The sequence below is a fragment of the Dasypus novemcinctus genome, chromosome 20, assembly GCF_030445035.2.
Source record: "Dasypus novemcinctus isolate mDasNov1 chromosome 20, mDasNov1.1.hap2, whole genome shotgun sequence".
NCBI lineage: Eukaryota > Metazoa > Chordata > Mammalia > Cingulata > Dasypodidae > Dasypus > Dasypus novemcinctus.
This window is the reverse complement of record NC_080692.1, coordinates 29,729,021-29,743,546: the sequence shown is the minus strand read 5'-3', so window position 1 is coordinate 29,743,546 and position 14,526 is coordinate 29,729,021. Positions and strand designations below refer to the sequence as shown.

At 36.9% G+C, this 14,526-nt stretch overlaps 1 protein-coding gene across 1 annotated transcript in view; it reads left to right on the top strand.

The window, feature by feature from the left end:
- The first annotated feature begins 205 nt into the window (after window positions 1-205).
- The window catches only part of LOC101438219 (PZP alpha-2-macroglobulin like), a 41,778-nt gene continuing 27,457 nt past the window's right edge, over window positions 206-14,526 (top strand). The window contains exons 1-12 of the mRNA XM_004451386.3: window positions 206-355; window positions 4,714-4,897; window positions 5,937-6,096; window positions 6,262-6,314; window positions 7,240-7,260; window positions 7,530-7,698; window positions 8,121-8,205; window positions 10,385-10,496; window positions 10,847-10,961; window positions 11,113-11,222; window positions 12,752-12,913; window positions 14,253-14,480. Of these exons, the coding sequence (XP_004451443.2) occupies window positions 270-355; window positions 4,714-4,897; window positions 5,937-6,096; window positions 6,262-6,314; window positions 7,240-7,260; window positions 7,530-7,698; window positions 8,121-8,205; window positions 10,385-10,496; window positions 10,847-10,961; window positions 11,113-11,222; window positions 12,752-12,913; window positions 14,253-14,480 (1,485 nt within the window). The 5' untranslated portion in view covers window positions 206-269. The remainder of the gene's footprint in view (window positions 356-4,713; window positions 4,898-5,936; window positions 6,097-6,261; window positions 6,315-7,239; window positions 7,261-7,529; window positions 7,699-8,120; window positions 8,206-10,384; window positions 10,497-10,846; window positions 10,962-11,112; window positions 11,223-12,751; window positions 12,914-14,252; window positions 14,481-14,526) is intronic.

Here is a 14,526-nt window from a genome sequence, read left to right as displayed (position 1 = left end):
GTTCATTTTAACTTGCATATGAATTTTATACTTCAGAAAGGACTCAGAGCCCATCATAATTTAGCCTTGAGGGTAATGAAGCAATCACTGAGAGCAATGACCCTTTTAGAGAATCTGTGCTCAGCTTTGACCTCTATTCAGTGGCCATGGGGTGGGGCTTATTTGCAAACAGCGGCTGCATAAAGTCTAATAAATTTGGGACGTCACAGGGACCAAGCTGAGAGCAGGGAGTTGGGCACCAACACATTCTCTGAGATTTGTCCCTCACTATGGGGGAAAACAGACTCCCTCAATCACGCTTCATGCTACTTCTCCTTGTCCTGTTTCCTGCCAATGCCTCAGACTCTGCTGAACCGTAAGTTCCACTCAAAGTCCTATCTCCAAGTGTCCTTTCTGTATTTGTTTCTCCCTTAACATCTTTCCTGTGCCTTTTCTATTAAGAGCTACCTTTCCATTCATTAAGATATCTTCCCATCATAACAGATGATTATTGTTAATCCATTTTCTTCTGTTTCATAAATAAAATAAGGAGTCACTAGGAAACATGATTTCTTTAGACACCAAAACCTCCGATTCCACCTTCCAAGAACTGTTCTTTTTGGATTGAGGGCATTGACTTACAAAAACATTTAAAGTGAATAGTTAGATCCAATTTAAGTCACATTGTAGTTCAGATGTGCAGAAAAATATATAGCTCCTTTATTTTTCAGTTACTTGTTAGGTCTTCATCAAGAGACCTACTAACTGGTTGGTGGAGGAAAAAAATCATTTTAACCCTATCCATGTGCAAAATTGTTGAGATCCAGTAAGTGAAAAGCTTATCTTACACCCCTGCACATTTCCTCTTCAAGATAGTGTCTGAAGGAGCTTTGTCTCCTTTACTTCCTGGTAGAGGGTAAGGGTCTGAATCCTCGGGCTCTGAGTTCTCTGTCTTCCTTGACCTCTCTCCATCTGGCTTCTCCTTGCCTGCTAACATGCATTACTGGAGTCATTAGCTGACTGGTTTCTCGCAGCTTGGTCAAGATCCAGAAATCTCTGGCTGACTGCCGTGCCACCTCAGCTGTTTCTTGTCCTATGGAACTCCCAACTTTCTATGCATTCTTCATCCAAATCTGTGACTGTTTCTCTAACAGCTTCTGCTGCAGGGTTGCCCTTTTGCAGTTCAGGCCTATTTGAGGTCCCCGGCCTCAACCTACTTGCCTTTACATTCCTTCTGCTGAGCTATGGGAACACTTGGGTCCAATGACACCACAGGGGCACTGAGGTATGCTGGGGAGGTTAAACTTTGCCAACCCACACTGCACTTCTAGATTACTCTGATGTAACAACTTTTCAGATTGAATCAGGGCAGCTCTAGAGTCCCAAATGGGAAGAGGGGTAAGAGGACCCCCTGCTATGTGTGTTTCCTTTACTCATATAACATCCTTGGCCCTTTCCAGGCCAAAGTACAGGAAGCAGAAGTCAGGACTCTGACCAACTCATTTACTTACCTTTCTCAGACTTCTTCCTTCCACAATCTCCCAGTAACAAGTAGGGGTGCATTTCTCCCTCCCCATTCCTCTATTTCATCCATAACTTTGGGTGGTAGCCCCCACACACACATACCACCTAGAAAGTATGTGGAAATATGTGGAGGCTCTTTAGTTTTCTGAGTTCAGGATGAAAGGATGAGCAAGAGGCATTTATTGGGACTTGGGGCATTAAGCAGTCTTTATTTTCACAGGCAGTCAGACCTACGCACTATAGGAAACTCCTGCCCATTGAAAACCATGATCTATATCATATTCACCATTTTACATAGAACAATAAGCCATAGAGCCTAGTTATAATCAACAGAAGGGGTATCTTCTTCACCCTATGAGAAAAACTTATCTTTTCCCTCCAGAATTAGCTCTTGATGTGATAAATGAGAATTCTTGCCCAAAGAGGCCCAGATCTCCCCACACTGGTTCAGAGAGCCTCAGAGAGGTGGAGGTTGTAGGGGAATGTGATGAAAAGGATGCAGTTAAAAGGGATCAGCTTAATACTTGCAACATTTAATCCCTGCTACAAAGGCAAATATTTAAAATACAAACATCCATGATTGAGTAATATATTAAAACATTTCAGTTGCTCCTGACATGTGAGATCTTGGGCAAATTACTCAGTCTGGATGGGTTTCAACTTCATTATCTTTTAAATGCATACTAACCAAAACCTTTGTATGATAGTTGCTTGAAATATCAAATATATGTTGAATTAAATTTTAATTATTATATCAATTACTCTTATAATTAATAAGAAGAATTAAAACATTATATTGAATAAATTACAATATACCAATGCTTTCTTTCCTATTAAGAACAAGGAACTAGAGGAAAAACATATAACTGAGGGTGTTAAAATATAATCATATATTTTTTTTAAGATTTATTTATTTATTTATTTCCCCTTGCACCCCCCGCCTGCCCACCCGCCCTAGTTGTCTATTCTCTGTGTCCATTTGCTGCATGCTCTTCTTTGTCTGCTTGTTGTTGTCAGCATCATGGGATTCTGTGTTTCTTTTTGTTGCGTCATCATGTTGTGTCAACTCTCTGTGTGTGTGGCGCCATTCCTGGGCAGGCTGCACTTTCTTTCGCGCTGGGTGGCTCTCCTTATGGGGCGCACTCCTTGCACGTGGGGCTCCCCTACGCGGGGACACCCCTCGTGGCACGGCACTCCTTGCATGCAATGATGCACATGGGCCAGCTCCACACGGGTCAAGGAGGCCCGGGATTTGAACCGCTGCCCTCCCATGTGGTAGACAGATGCCCTAACCACTGGGCCAAGTCCACTTCCCAATATAATCATATTTATCACAGATGTTCAGAAGATTAGAAACATCCAAATGCCAGAAAGAGTTTAGGTCAGAGATACCAACTAGATGAAAATAGTAACTTATCTACTCAGCCTTTCTGCTTTAAAAGTAAACCCTGACATTCATGCAACTAAAACCCTGTGATTTTAATTTATATTGTTGCTGACAGTTTAAAACACATACAGTAAGACCAACATGTTGGAGCAGACCACTTGGAGGAGAGAACAGAACTTTACTTCCAGATTCCTCAGCTCAACTGTTTTGGTTCTTCTCCATGCCTAGTTCTATACCTATTAACTTTGTGAAGAAGAAAATTGTGTTTCTTGTATCAAGTTGCCTGTTTTATTACACGTAAAAGTTCATGTTGGTGATAGAAGGAAAGCATAGTAAAGCAATATAAGAAAACAGCAGTTCTTATTTGCAAATTAAAGCTATAAACAGTTCAAACCTGCAGGCTTTGAGTCATTAAAGCTTTCAGGATTCACAGTTTTAGGTGTGCTATACTGCTTTGGAGAGAGGGTGGGGGCTTTATCCTACTGATATATTCAAATTTGGGAATTGACAAGGATCTCATGTTTTAGTGCTCATGAACATGAAGAGTATAATGTATATATACCTTACAGGATTGCTGGGCAGATTAAATGACTTAATGTAGAGACTAGTTAACACAATGCTTGACGCGTAGCAGATACTCAGGAAATATCCATTTATCTTTTAGTCCACAGGGGTTCAGAGTGTAGAGAGATTATATTGAGTTGAGTGCTTCAGAAAAGATTTGTGGCAGAGGAGTCATTTGGGATGATTTTTGAAGCTTGGATAGGATTATAATAGCCAAGTCTGGAAGGTAGGGATATTATAGGGAAAGGAAACTCATCACTGAAGTTAAGACAAGGAAGTGAAGCTCAAACCAAGAATTGCCTTGCCTCTGAATAGTTAAAGGCACTCAAGAATTTAAATGGAAAGAAAAGGACTTGGCAAAAAATACATTCTGTATGAGTTCCTTTTTTTAAATAAAAATTAACATGAACGTATATTTATGAACATAGATTAAAATATGGATGGATTGACTTTACTGTACAAATATTCATTGCTTAAACAATGTGGGAATGAAGGAAAATGGTAATGAAATCCAGTGCGTGTTTGTCTGCTGTGTCAGATGTATGTGTGGAAATTATCGAGCAAAACAAAAACCTGATGAAAAAGTATGAATTTTGGCATCTCACTCTGTAGCTGGCCTGCACCCACACCTTGAATGTAGACTATCTCTTTTTCTTATTTCTTAGTAAATTCTTGTTACTGGCCTTATTCTTTTTTAAAAAGTATTTTGGCTAAGCTGTATCTGAGTAACTTAAGGGAAACAGAGGATTCTTTTTTAACTCTTCCTGTTATTAGGAAAATTATTTTGCAATATACATATTTATTATTTTGTGTAGTGGATCTATCTTCACTGAAGTTCTTTCACTTGAATTTGTATAAATCCAGACATGGTACAAATGTACCACTGATGCTTTATACAAATTTGGATGTAAGTCAAATACACCCACAATTTATTATACATATATGTACATCTATGGATATGTATTCAGGAGTTCATATATTAAGGCTCTTTAAAGCAAGGAATATCTATAAAATAATACCATTTTTGAAGCCAACCTCCAATAGAAAGATTGGGTGGCTGAGACACTACCAGTGAGTGAAAAGATATAATTTTTATGCCAATCAGTTGTAGAAACTTGATCTCATTGCTCTCAGTCCATTGACTCATAGTATAGTACTGACTGTAGTAATAGCTACAGATAGGTAAGAAGAACACGTTTATGGATGAAAATGTTTGCTATCCTTGATTTTTCTCAGATCTAGCTTTCTTCACTTCCCAGGCAGTATATGGTGCTGGTCCCCTCCCTGCTCTACACTGAGACCCCCCAGAAAGGCTGCCTCCTTCTGAGCCACCTGAATGAGACAGTGACTGTAAGTGCTTCCTTGGAGTCCATCAGGGGAAGCCAAAGCCTCTTCACTGACCTGGTGGCTGAGAAGGACCTATTCCATTGCGTCTCCTTCACTGTGAGTACTAGCTGCCTATCTCTGTTTGCTATATTATATTGCATTCTATTGGTCATGATTAGGGGGATCTGGTGTTCAATCCTAAGGAAGGAATTTCAGAAGGTAGAAAGGACTAAACAGAAGGAGTTTTCATCTACTAAGGAACAAATTAAAGTTTTCTACCAGGGTAGGGGAGGAATATTCTGATATATGCCATAGTTCAATTTAATGCCTCATTTAAAGTCCACAGAAACATTGTGAGTCCTGCTATGACCCACTGGGTGGACTGGGGGAGAGTGTAGACTACAATGTAGACCACTGTTCATGTGGTGCAGCAGTCTCCAAAATGTATTCACCAGGTGCAGTGAATGTGCTACGATGATGGAAGACGTAATTGATGTGGGAGAAGTGGGGTAGTGGGGGTGGGGCGTATATGGAGACCTCATATTTTTTTAATGTAACATTTAAAAGAAAAATAAATAAATTAACATGTATTCTAAAAAATAAAATAAAAACAATTTTTTAAAAAGTCCACAGAAATAGTCTTAGATAGTCTGAGGAATGTTATAGCTTTGATATGCAGCCACATCATTAAGGGCAGGATTGGACGATGCCTGAAAAATAGATTATATGAGAATTTTATGATGGGAAAGCCAACAGCAGGGCTTTATTCTTATGGAATATCATGTCCTATGAATGGGAAAATTTAAGCAAACATCCAGTGCATCTTTGAGATTGGCCAGCTTGAAATACTCAGCTCCTATATTCTCCCATATTTTTTCAAAGATGCTTCTCTTCATCCCTTCAGAATATAACATCTGCTCATTTAATAACAACAGCTCAAGGTGAGCTATATGGAGATTAGGCTTCCAATTGTGGTGGCTCTTACTGATTTATTTCCCTTCTACTTTATATTAATATCTTTACTCTTATATCTGGGGAAATAGTCATACCTCCTTAGCTCCTTGGGAGACTGAAGGAGAAACAGTAAGTAATAGTGGATGAGGATTCAGAGGGAGAAAAGAATGTGCAGTTCCTCAGGGATATCTCTGTTTCTTAGCTCCCAAGGACCTCACTGCCTTCAGAGGTAACATCCCTCACTGTCCAGATAAAGGGACCAACTCAAGAGTTCAGGAAGAGGACCACAGTGCTGGTAAAGAATGCTCAAAGTCTGGTCTTTGTCCTGACAGACAAACCTATCTACAAACCAGAACAAACAGGTATGTATGGACATTTTTCTGGCGGAGGCAAACACTGAGAAGGGGACCACCTCCTCAGCAGGTCTCCAGCCAAAGTTGCCATTATCCCGATCCCTTAGTCTCCTCTCTTGTTACCCAAATAATCTGCTTTATCATGTCAGAATCTTATAAAAATTTCTTTTTTAGTCAAGTTTCGCATTGTCTCTGTGGATGAAAATTTTCACCCCCTAAATGAACTGGTAAGCATCCCAATATCTATGGTTTGGAAGGTAGTTGGGGTGAGGGAATACCCACATAAGGTGGGGTGGAGAAGTCAAGAAAAAGCAAATGAAAGGCATCCCTTTTGGAACCTGGCACCAAAAGCCAGGATCCCTCCAGTCTCAGCATAGGCCAACAGTCAGCTACATTTACTGCTCCAAACACACTGTGCTCAGAATAATGAAGAGGCACAAGAAAAAAGTTAGGTACTAGCCATATTCTGAAGGAGTTTATGATTAAATAAAGCACCAAAGACATTTTCCCCTTCTGATTATATATATATATATTAGTATAATTTTATATATTATAGAATATAGGCATAATGGATTCGTTTAGGCTAATATTGCTTTCAATATTAAGGTAAAGGAACAAACTACTTTTGAATGGCAGATATTAAACATTATTGAAACTAGAAGAAATATTCTTTATTTACTTGTAATCAAGGCATACTGAGAATTTTCTTCCTCTCTGGATCTAAATCATAATGACAATATATGTAAGTGAACAGCATAGTCATATTCTTGACTAGGAAGATTTATGTAACAAAATTATATTCTTGGTAGATATTAATAAAAATTAACCAATAATATTAATAAATGTTCATAGATAATTAAATAAAACTAATATTCTCAATAAGTCATATTTATCTGAGAAATAGCAATCCATAATAATTGCCAAGATATATTATTTATTCTCTTATTACAACAATTTACCAGTTTCCCTTAGCAGATAAGTTCCAGTTTTGTGAAGTTTCATGTTGAATATTGCTATATTTTACTATCAGTGTTATAGACACTGTATCTTACTATAAATATTCTTCTTCTTTAATAAGTTGCTTGATCACAAGCCTGAAATTGGAACTTTTGATGAAATTCTAATCACATTTCTTCTTTCCTTTTTATCTAGATTACACTGGTATACATTGAGGTAAGCATCAGAGAGAGCATCTTAATAAGGGAACAAATGCATTTAGGAAGTAGGAAGTTTTGATAATATTCAAGACAGATGAACTACCATATGAAACTTCCAGATCTAATTTCTTCTCACTCCCAGATGTCAGGTTTATTGTTTTTTCATCTTCGTTCTGTATTTCCCTTTTCTGAAGGCAATGCCAGTTATTAACCCCTAAATCATTCGTGATGCTCAGGACTATCATGAATAAATAAGTTCTTCCCATGTTTCATGTTTATCTCTAGAACCCAAGAAGAAATCGAATTGCACAATGGCAGAATCTGAAGTTAGAGAGTGGCCTCAAGCAGTTAGCTGTCTCTCTCTCATCAGAATCCATGCAGGGTTCCTACAAGGTCGTAGTACAGAAGGAATCGGGTAGAACAATAGAGCACCCCTTCACCGTGAAGGAATTCGGTATGGATTGTGGAATGTGAATCTTTTGGCCCCTACCATGTGAGCTCATTCAGATCCTTTGAATTTCCCAAGGGTATGTTAAACCTAGAATCGAGTCAGCTATATCCTGTCCTAATGTCGTCAAGCTTAGGTGAACACAGAAGCTAATATGAGCTTGGCGATTCTCAACAGTAAATTATACTTTGCCAAGTGTCTAAATTCTTATTTCAGGGGAACCGTTATCATTTGTTAGTGCCATTTGAGATCTGATGTGGTCAGATTCTGCATGAACTATTAAACCTTATCATCTTAAAGTCAGTTCATTGAGAAATGCATCTAACTTTTTAAGGCATCATCTTGGGAAAAATTATAGGCATGTTGAATATTTGTATTTCCATCCAATGTATACCAGCCTCCCTTATTTCCATTATCTCTATCAACAGTACTGCCCAAGTTTGAAGTCAAACTTCAGGTGCCAAAGATAATCACTATCCTGGATGAAATAGTGAACATATCAGTATGCGGTGTGTGAGTTAAATTTTTATATTTGTCTGAAGTTTCTTATATGGTCTCAATTTGGAGTAATTACTTAGCCAGGTACAGAGTTATAAATTTATGTTTCCTTAGCACATTGTAATATTATTCCAATGACACCTTTTTCTGAAAATTATTAAAATTTCAAATATTTAAGAGTAGAGACAGCCATCATCATGATTAATAATTATTAACATCTTTCCATATTTGCATTATCATTGTTTTATTTTAACATATTAAGATAAATTATAGTGATCTTGCCATTTTCTTCTAGATGCAGTAATAAGTACCCACAAAATATAAATAATATTATAGATATTTTCCTTCATAATCACAATACAACTATCACACTTAACACAATTAAAAGTACCTTACTAATAACAATATCGAATCTGCAGTCAAGTATCCTCAATTTTAAAAATGGATTATAGAGCATTTGACTATTATAACTTATAAGAACCCTTTCCTCTCAAGTCTCTGCAATGGAAATTTTCAATGAATTCAAAAGTTGACAGAAAAATTAAGTGAAATTTCATGTACCTATCATCCAATTTCAAAAAATTATGAAATTTTTCCATGTTTGTTCCATTTTCATCCCTCCATCCCAGTTATTTTTTTCCGGAGTATTTAAAACAGTTCACAGAGAACTACAAATATCATTTTTTTACATCTATAATCTCCTTTTTTCCCATGACATTCACTTTTTGATGAGCAGGTCAGTTGGCTTATAAATATCCCACTTGCTGGATTTACCACCTTGTTTCCTCATGGTATATTGAGTTAATTATTTTTAATTTCTCTTCTACTCAATTTTAAGAGGACACTTTGGGGCTTTTGCACGAATTCACATAGTGCAGTGACAGAACAAGTTGTTTAATAACCTGGAATGATCCCATCTCCAGAATTTTCTACTCCAACCAATTTCACTTTCTTCTTGTCTCCATGTGTCTACCATTACATAAATAGTAATCCTCTCATAGAGGAGAAAGGAGGGATGGGCTAACAGGATTGACCAAAAATGTGCCAGGGAAGCCAAAAGCTCACAGGAGAAACACCAATTAATGGCTAAAAGGACAAAATTTAGACTTTATAGAAGTGACTTAAAACTTATTATGTATTATCCAGTGACTAATATTATGATTATAAAGAATGCTGGACCCAAAATTAGCAGTCATAAGTATGAATCTCCTACCAGTAACTCAGTTTCACTAGGGCATGACACTGTTTCTCTGAGCCCCCTATTTTGCACAGTAAATTGAGGAGGTGGACAAGATGTACAAGGTTCCCTTTCTCTTTAATCTTTTTTGATTATAAATAACTCTTATAGTTCCTTTAAACCTTGAGGATTTCCAACAATCCTGCAATAGTAAAGGGAAAATGCAGAGCAAAGAAATATGCCAACCTGAGTATTTACTATTAATATATGCTTGAACTATCAAAGCACCTGTCCTCTGCCCCAATTCTATCTCAGAATAACGGCCAAGGGAATATCTGTCTCACTTATTGACATCCTAGTGCAGATAGATATCCATCTCCTGGATAGGAGTTTCAGAACAAGTTGTTTTGATTTTATTTCATTTTTTTTATGTGAAGTGATTTTGGAGGCATTTACAATGGGGAAATAAAGTAATGTCCCCATGTTCTTTTAGAAACAGAAAATGAACGAATAGAAGTGTAGAGGATATATACATATGCACACACACATACTCACACCTGGACTTGCCATCATACACTCAAATAAATTAGCTGTTTTTGGATATGACCAGTGGTATTCTTAGGGTCTTGGTGTTTTGTTTTGTTTTGTTTTGTTTTGTTTTGTTTTCATATGTTTGGTATAATTGTGTTGGATCTGCTTGCTTATTTTTCATTCTATTTATCATTTGCTCATTTGGTATAAATAACAAGTTTTAATTTTATAACAATAAAATAAAAAAGAATGAATAGGCTAAAAGGAAGAAATAAAAAAACACTACAGGATATTTGGTGGCACAATGCAGTAAAGTTTTAATGGTTTTAATGGGTACTGCTTTTGGTTAGACATTTTCCAGATGTTTCTATATAGGACGAGCTCAAAATGTACAGGGAACTTCAGAGAGTACCTGTTGTGTTGTAGGTTGGTAGTGGGAAATGTGGATTCCCTCTCTCAGCTCTTGTTTTATTTCTCCTGTGACAGATATACCTATGGGAAACCTGTCCCAGGATTTGGAACTGTGAGGATATGCAGAAAATTACTTCTCCTTCTTCATTGCCACGAACAAGAGATCTGTGAGGAATTCAGTCAACAAGTTAGTGCGCAGTGTTCTATCTGAGGGGCTATCCTGGTTGGAAACCACTGACTGTCTCCATTTTACTTACTAGAAAGGGGATGTCAGGGCCAGCTTGTCCAAAAAATCCCCCACCCACTCACCAAAAAAGGAATTTTTTTCTTAGTCAAAAGAATTCTCATTTTGATGACTAACCTTATTGATTACAAAGCAGATATGAACTAATATTAAATTTCTGAAGGTCGATTAACATGTTTAATACAATGAAGTTGCTTGGCTTCAAAAAGAAAGTAGTAGATTTAGGGACTATTGGTCTTAACGTCAGTGTGACATTTACTTTTATTTTTATTTTTATTTTTTTGTATTCTCAGCTAGACAGCAATGGCTGCATCAACCAGCAAGTGAAAACAGCACTGTTCCAGATTAAATATACCGGTTATGAAATGAAACTTAATGTGGAAGCCAAGATCAAAGAAGAGGGAACAGGTTTGAATATTAAATGAATAAGGGAGATAAAACAATAAACATAGATTTGCTCCCCATAACAAAATAAGTGTCATAAAGGGGGTGATGAAAAAGAAATTTTAGGACTAAGATAACTTCCAAGAGTACTTACTCTTTTCTATGTATTTTTCAGACCTGGAAATAACTGGAAATGCAACCAGTGAAATCACAAACATCGTAACCAAGCTCTCATTTGTGGAAGTGAATTCACACTTCAGACGAGGAATCCCCTTTTTTGGACAGGTAGAGTAAACTGCAATTCACAGGTAAATAATGTGTCCAGTGGTATCCCAGTAGTCCAGGAAAAAAAATGATGTAGCCTGTTCCTGGTTAGAGTAATCAATTAATCAATTGGACCAAAATCCATGAAACCAAGAAAAACTGGATAATTTCTCTTATAAATGTCACTGTTAAAATGTACAACCACATACCTAATATTAAGAGAAACAGAGACACTATTTCTTTTTTGCATATTTAGCTAATAAAAATACTTAAAATAATATGACTTAGTTATTATGTCAAACCTCCCCTCAACTCTAGTTTTTTTTTTAAGATTTATTTATTTCTGTCCTCCCCTGCCACCCCGTTGTCTGTTCTCTGTGCCCATTTGCTGTGTGTTCTTCTGTGTCTGCTTGTCTTCTCTTTAGACAGCACTGGAAACCAATCCTGGGACCGTCCAGAGTGGGAGTGAGGTGCTCAATCTCTCGTGCCACCTCAGTTTCCTGGTCTGCTGCATCTCTTATTGTCTCTCCTCTGTGTCTCTTTCTGTTGAATCATCTTGCTGTGCCAGCTCTCCACTTGGGCTAGCTTGCTGCATGGGCCAGCTTGCCTTCACCAGGATGCTCCACGAATCAAACCCTGGACCTCTCATATGGTAGACAGGAGCCCAATCACTTGAGCTACATTTGCTTCCCCCTCACTCTAGTTTTAGAATAAGTAAATATGTCTGCCATTGTTGACTCAGCATCGGAATTTTAAGAGAATTTCTCACAATTGTCTCCCAGTTTATAGCTGCCACGATCCTTCTTTATATCTCTTATTCTATTTAAAAATAAGTGAATTTGTGTTTTTAATTTTAAGCAGAGGTGTTATAATAGTGTGGATTTCACGGTTATTACTATTTTACTGTTTCCAAGTTGAAGGTATATGTTTTAAAATAATAAAATAAATAAAAATCTTTATTTTATTCATATTAATAGTTAATTTTATCAGTTTTATAATTATTACATTTTCTCAAAAAGAAACATTCTAATATGGATTTTCTTGTGTGGTTTATTCCATAGGACAATAATAATACTATTTTTACTGACACTTACAGGAGCAGTTACCATGTGCCACATAGTTCTAAGCTATTTTACATGGATTAGCTTATTTAATCTTCAATATTACCCTGTAAAGGAGTCACATTATTATCCCCATTTTACAAATGAGGAAAAGTAAAGCACAGAGAAGTTAAGTAACTTGCCTAAGATTGTTCAGATAGTAGTAGAGCAGAATATAAAGTCACGCTTCCCAGTCTCTTAGGGGAAAAGGAAAAGCATCTAGTTTAAGATCAGTTCTGCTGTTTTGATTATAGGTGCACATTATGTAGCACTCACACTGCAGGTAGTACAAAACTCCCTGGTCTTAATGGAAATACTTCAGGGTTTCCCTGGAAGGAAACAGTTACGGAAGGTTTTGTTCCAGCATGGCAGCACAGGAGCTTTCTCCCATAGGATTTACCCTCTCTGAGTATTATTCCCATAATTTATCAAGAGCTTTTTTGTTTTTAGGTGCTCTTGGTGGATGGAAAAGGAGTCCCCATTCCCAATAAACTCATCTTCATCTCTGCCAATGAAGCCAACTATCATTACAACACAACTACCAATGAGCAGGGTCTTGTATGGTTTTCAATCAATACCACCAATGCCATGGCTAACAAACTAACTGTCAGTGTAAGTACTACAAAACCAATCCCTGAGGACAAAGAGAAACCTTAGAAATAGTGATTCAAGAGCAAAGAAATACACAGACTGCATTTAAGAAAGAGGAGTATGAAATTGCCCTACTTAGGGGTTATAAATTAGGGAATAATAGAATTTCATGAAAAATGATAAAGGCATTAGAAGAAGTACTGTACAAGTTCCTGATCATTTCCCTAGCAATATCTTTAAAAGTTTATGTTATTAAGCAAAACCATTATTCTCATTTGATTTTGATCCTGAATAATATCAGTTGCTTCTCTTGGTAACCAATTCATGTAATTTGTTTTATGTTGCCTTTTTCCATGTCCTTTTAGATATTTTGTTAAGTGGGCAGAGCCACACACACTAACTCAGACCTCAGACACCTAATGACAGTGAACAAAAGATTTCTACAGGCTATGAAAGTTTCAGACCTGAAGGAAAGAAGTGACAAAAGCCTACAATTTATTGGTTCCAGCTTAGATAAATAGCAAAAAATTACTTCCATTTCTCAATGTTCATGTTAATTCAATATAAAAATATGCAACGATGCTTTGATGTTTTCCATATGATATATACCTAGGAATGAGAAGATGAATAAACAGTGTCCCTACACTTGAAAAGTTCCTATATTCATGGAGTTAACAGACCAGTAAATCATTATTATGGCATGTTTAAGTGCAATAATTTTTTTCAATAGAAACATTATTATGAAAGCAAATAGAAGAATGCACAAAATATGCCTAATAAATTTAGGTAAAAATATAAGTACTCCAGGAAAGAGCCAAGGAGCAATCATTGCATTTTTCTGCTAAAAAGTATCTGTATTAGAAGTCCAGTAACTACAAAGGCCTGAGAAGATCAATGCTAGCATTCACAATAGTGATAGACACATAGTGTTGTCTTATCGTGGAGGAATTATTTAAACTTTTGAGACCCATAAGGCAATAACATACTACATCATTTGATTAAGCCAAATTACAAACATCTTCTGATATTTGAAGATTCCCATTTCCACTTGTTCAGCTCATTTATCATTCTCAGTGGGACAATATTGTTCCTCTGGTTCTGAGCATCAGGGGGAAAAAAAGTCAAAGCAGTGATGAGTTAGCGGAATCTAAGCAAAGGACATAAATTTGTGAATGATTTCCTTTTCATTTGTGAAACGTAGGGAGGTTGACAATTGTTTATTTGGAGATCAACAGGGGCGAGGGGACCAGAGGAGTATTTCAGATTGAGACACAACATTTTTATCTATTCATTTTATTGGGAAATTAAAGTGAAGAATTTAAAGCCGGCATTGTATCTTTCTTTTCGTTTGTTTTATCAGGCCTACCATGAGCAGCCTAACTTCTGTTTTAACTATGCCTTTGTACGAGAAGAACACAGGGAAGCTCAGCTCATTGCAAGTCACATTTTCTCCTCAAGTGAGAATTATGTGCAACTGGAACCTGTGGCTGGTCTCCTGCCCTGTGGCCAAACACAGACCATCAAGGCATACTATATATTGAATGGAAAGACCATAGGGGACCTAAAAGAGCTCATTTTCTATTACCTGGTAAGGATAAAGCCACAGAACATATTTGGAGCTTATCAGAGGACAA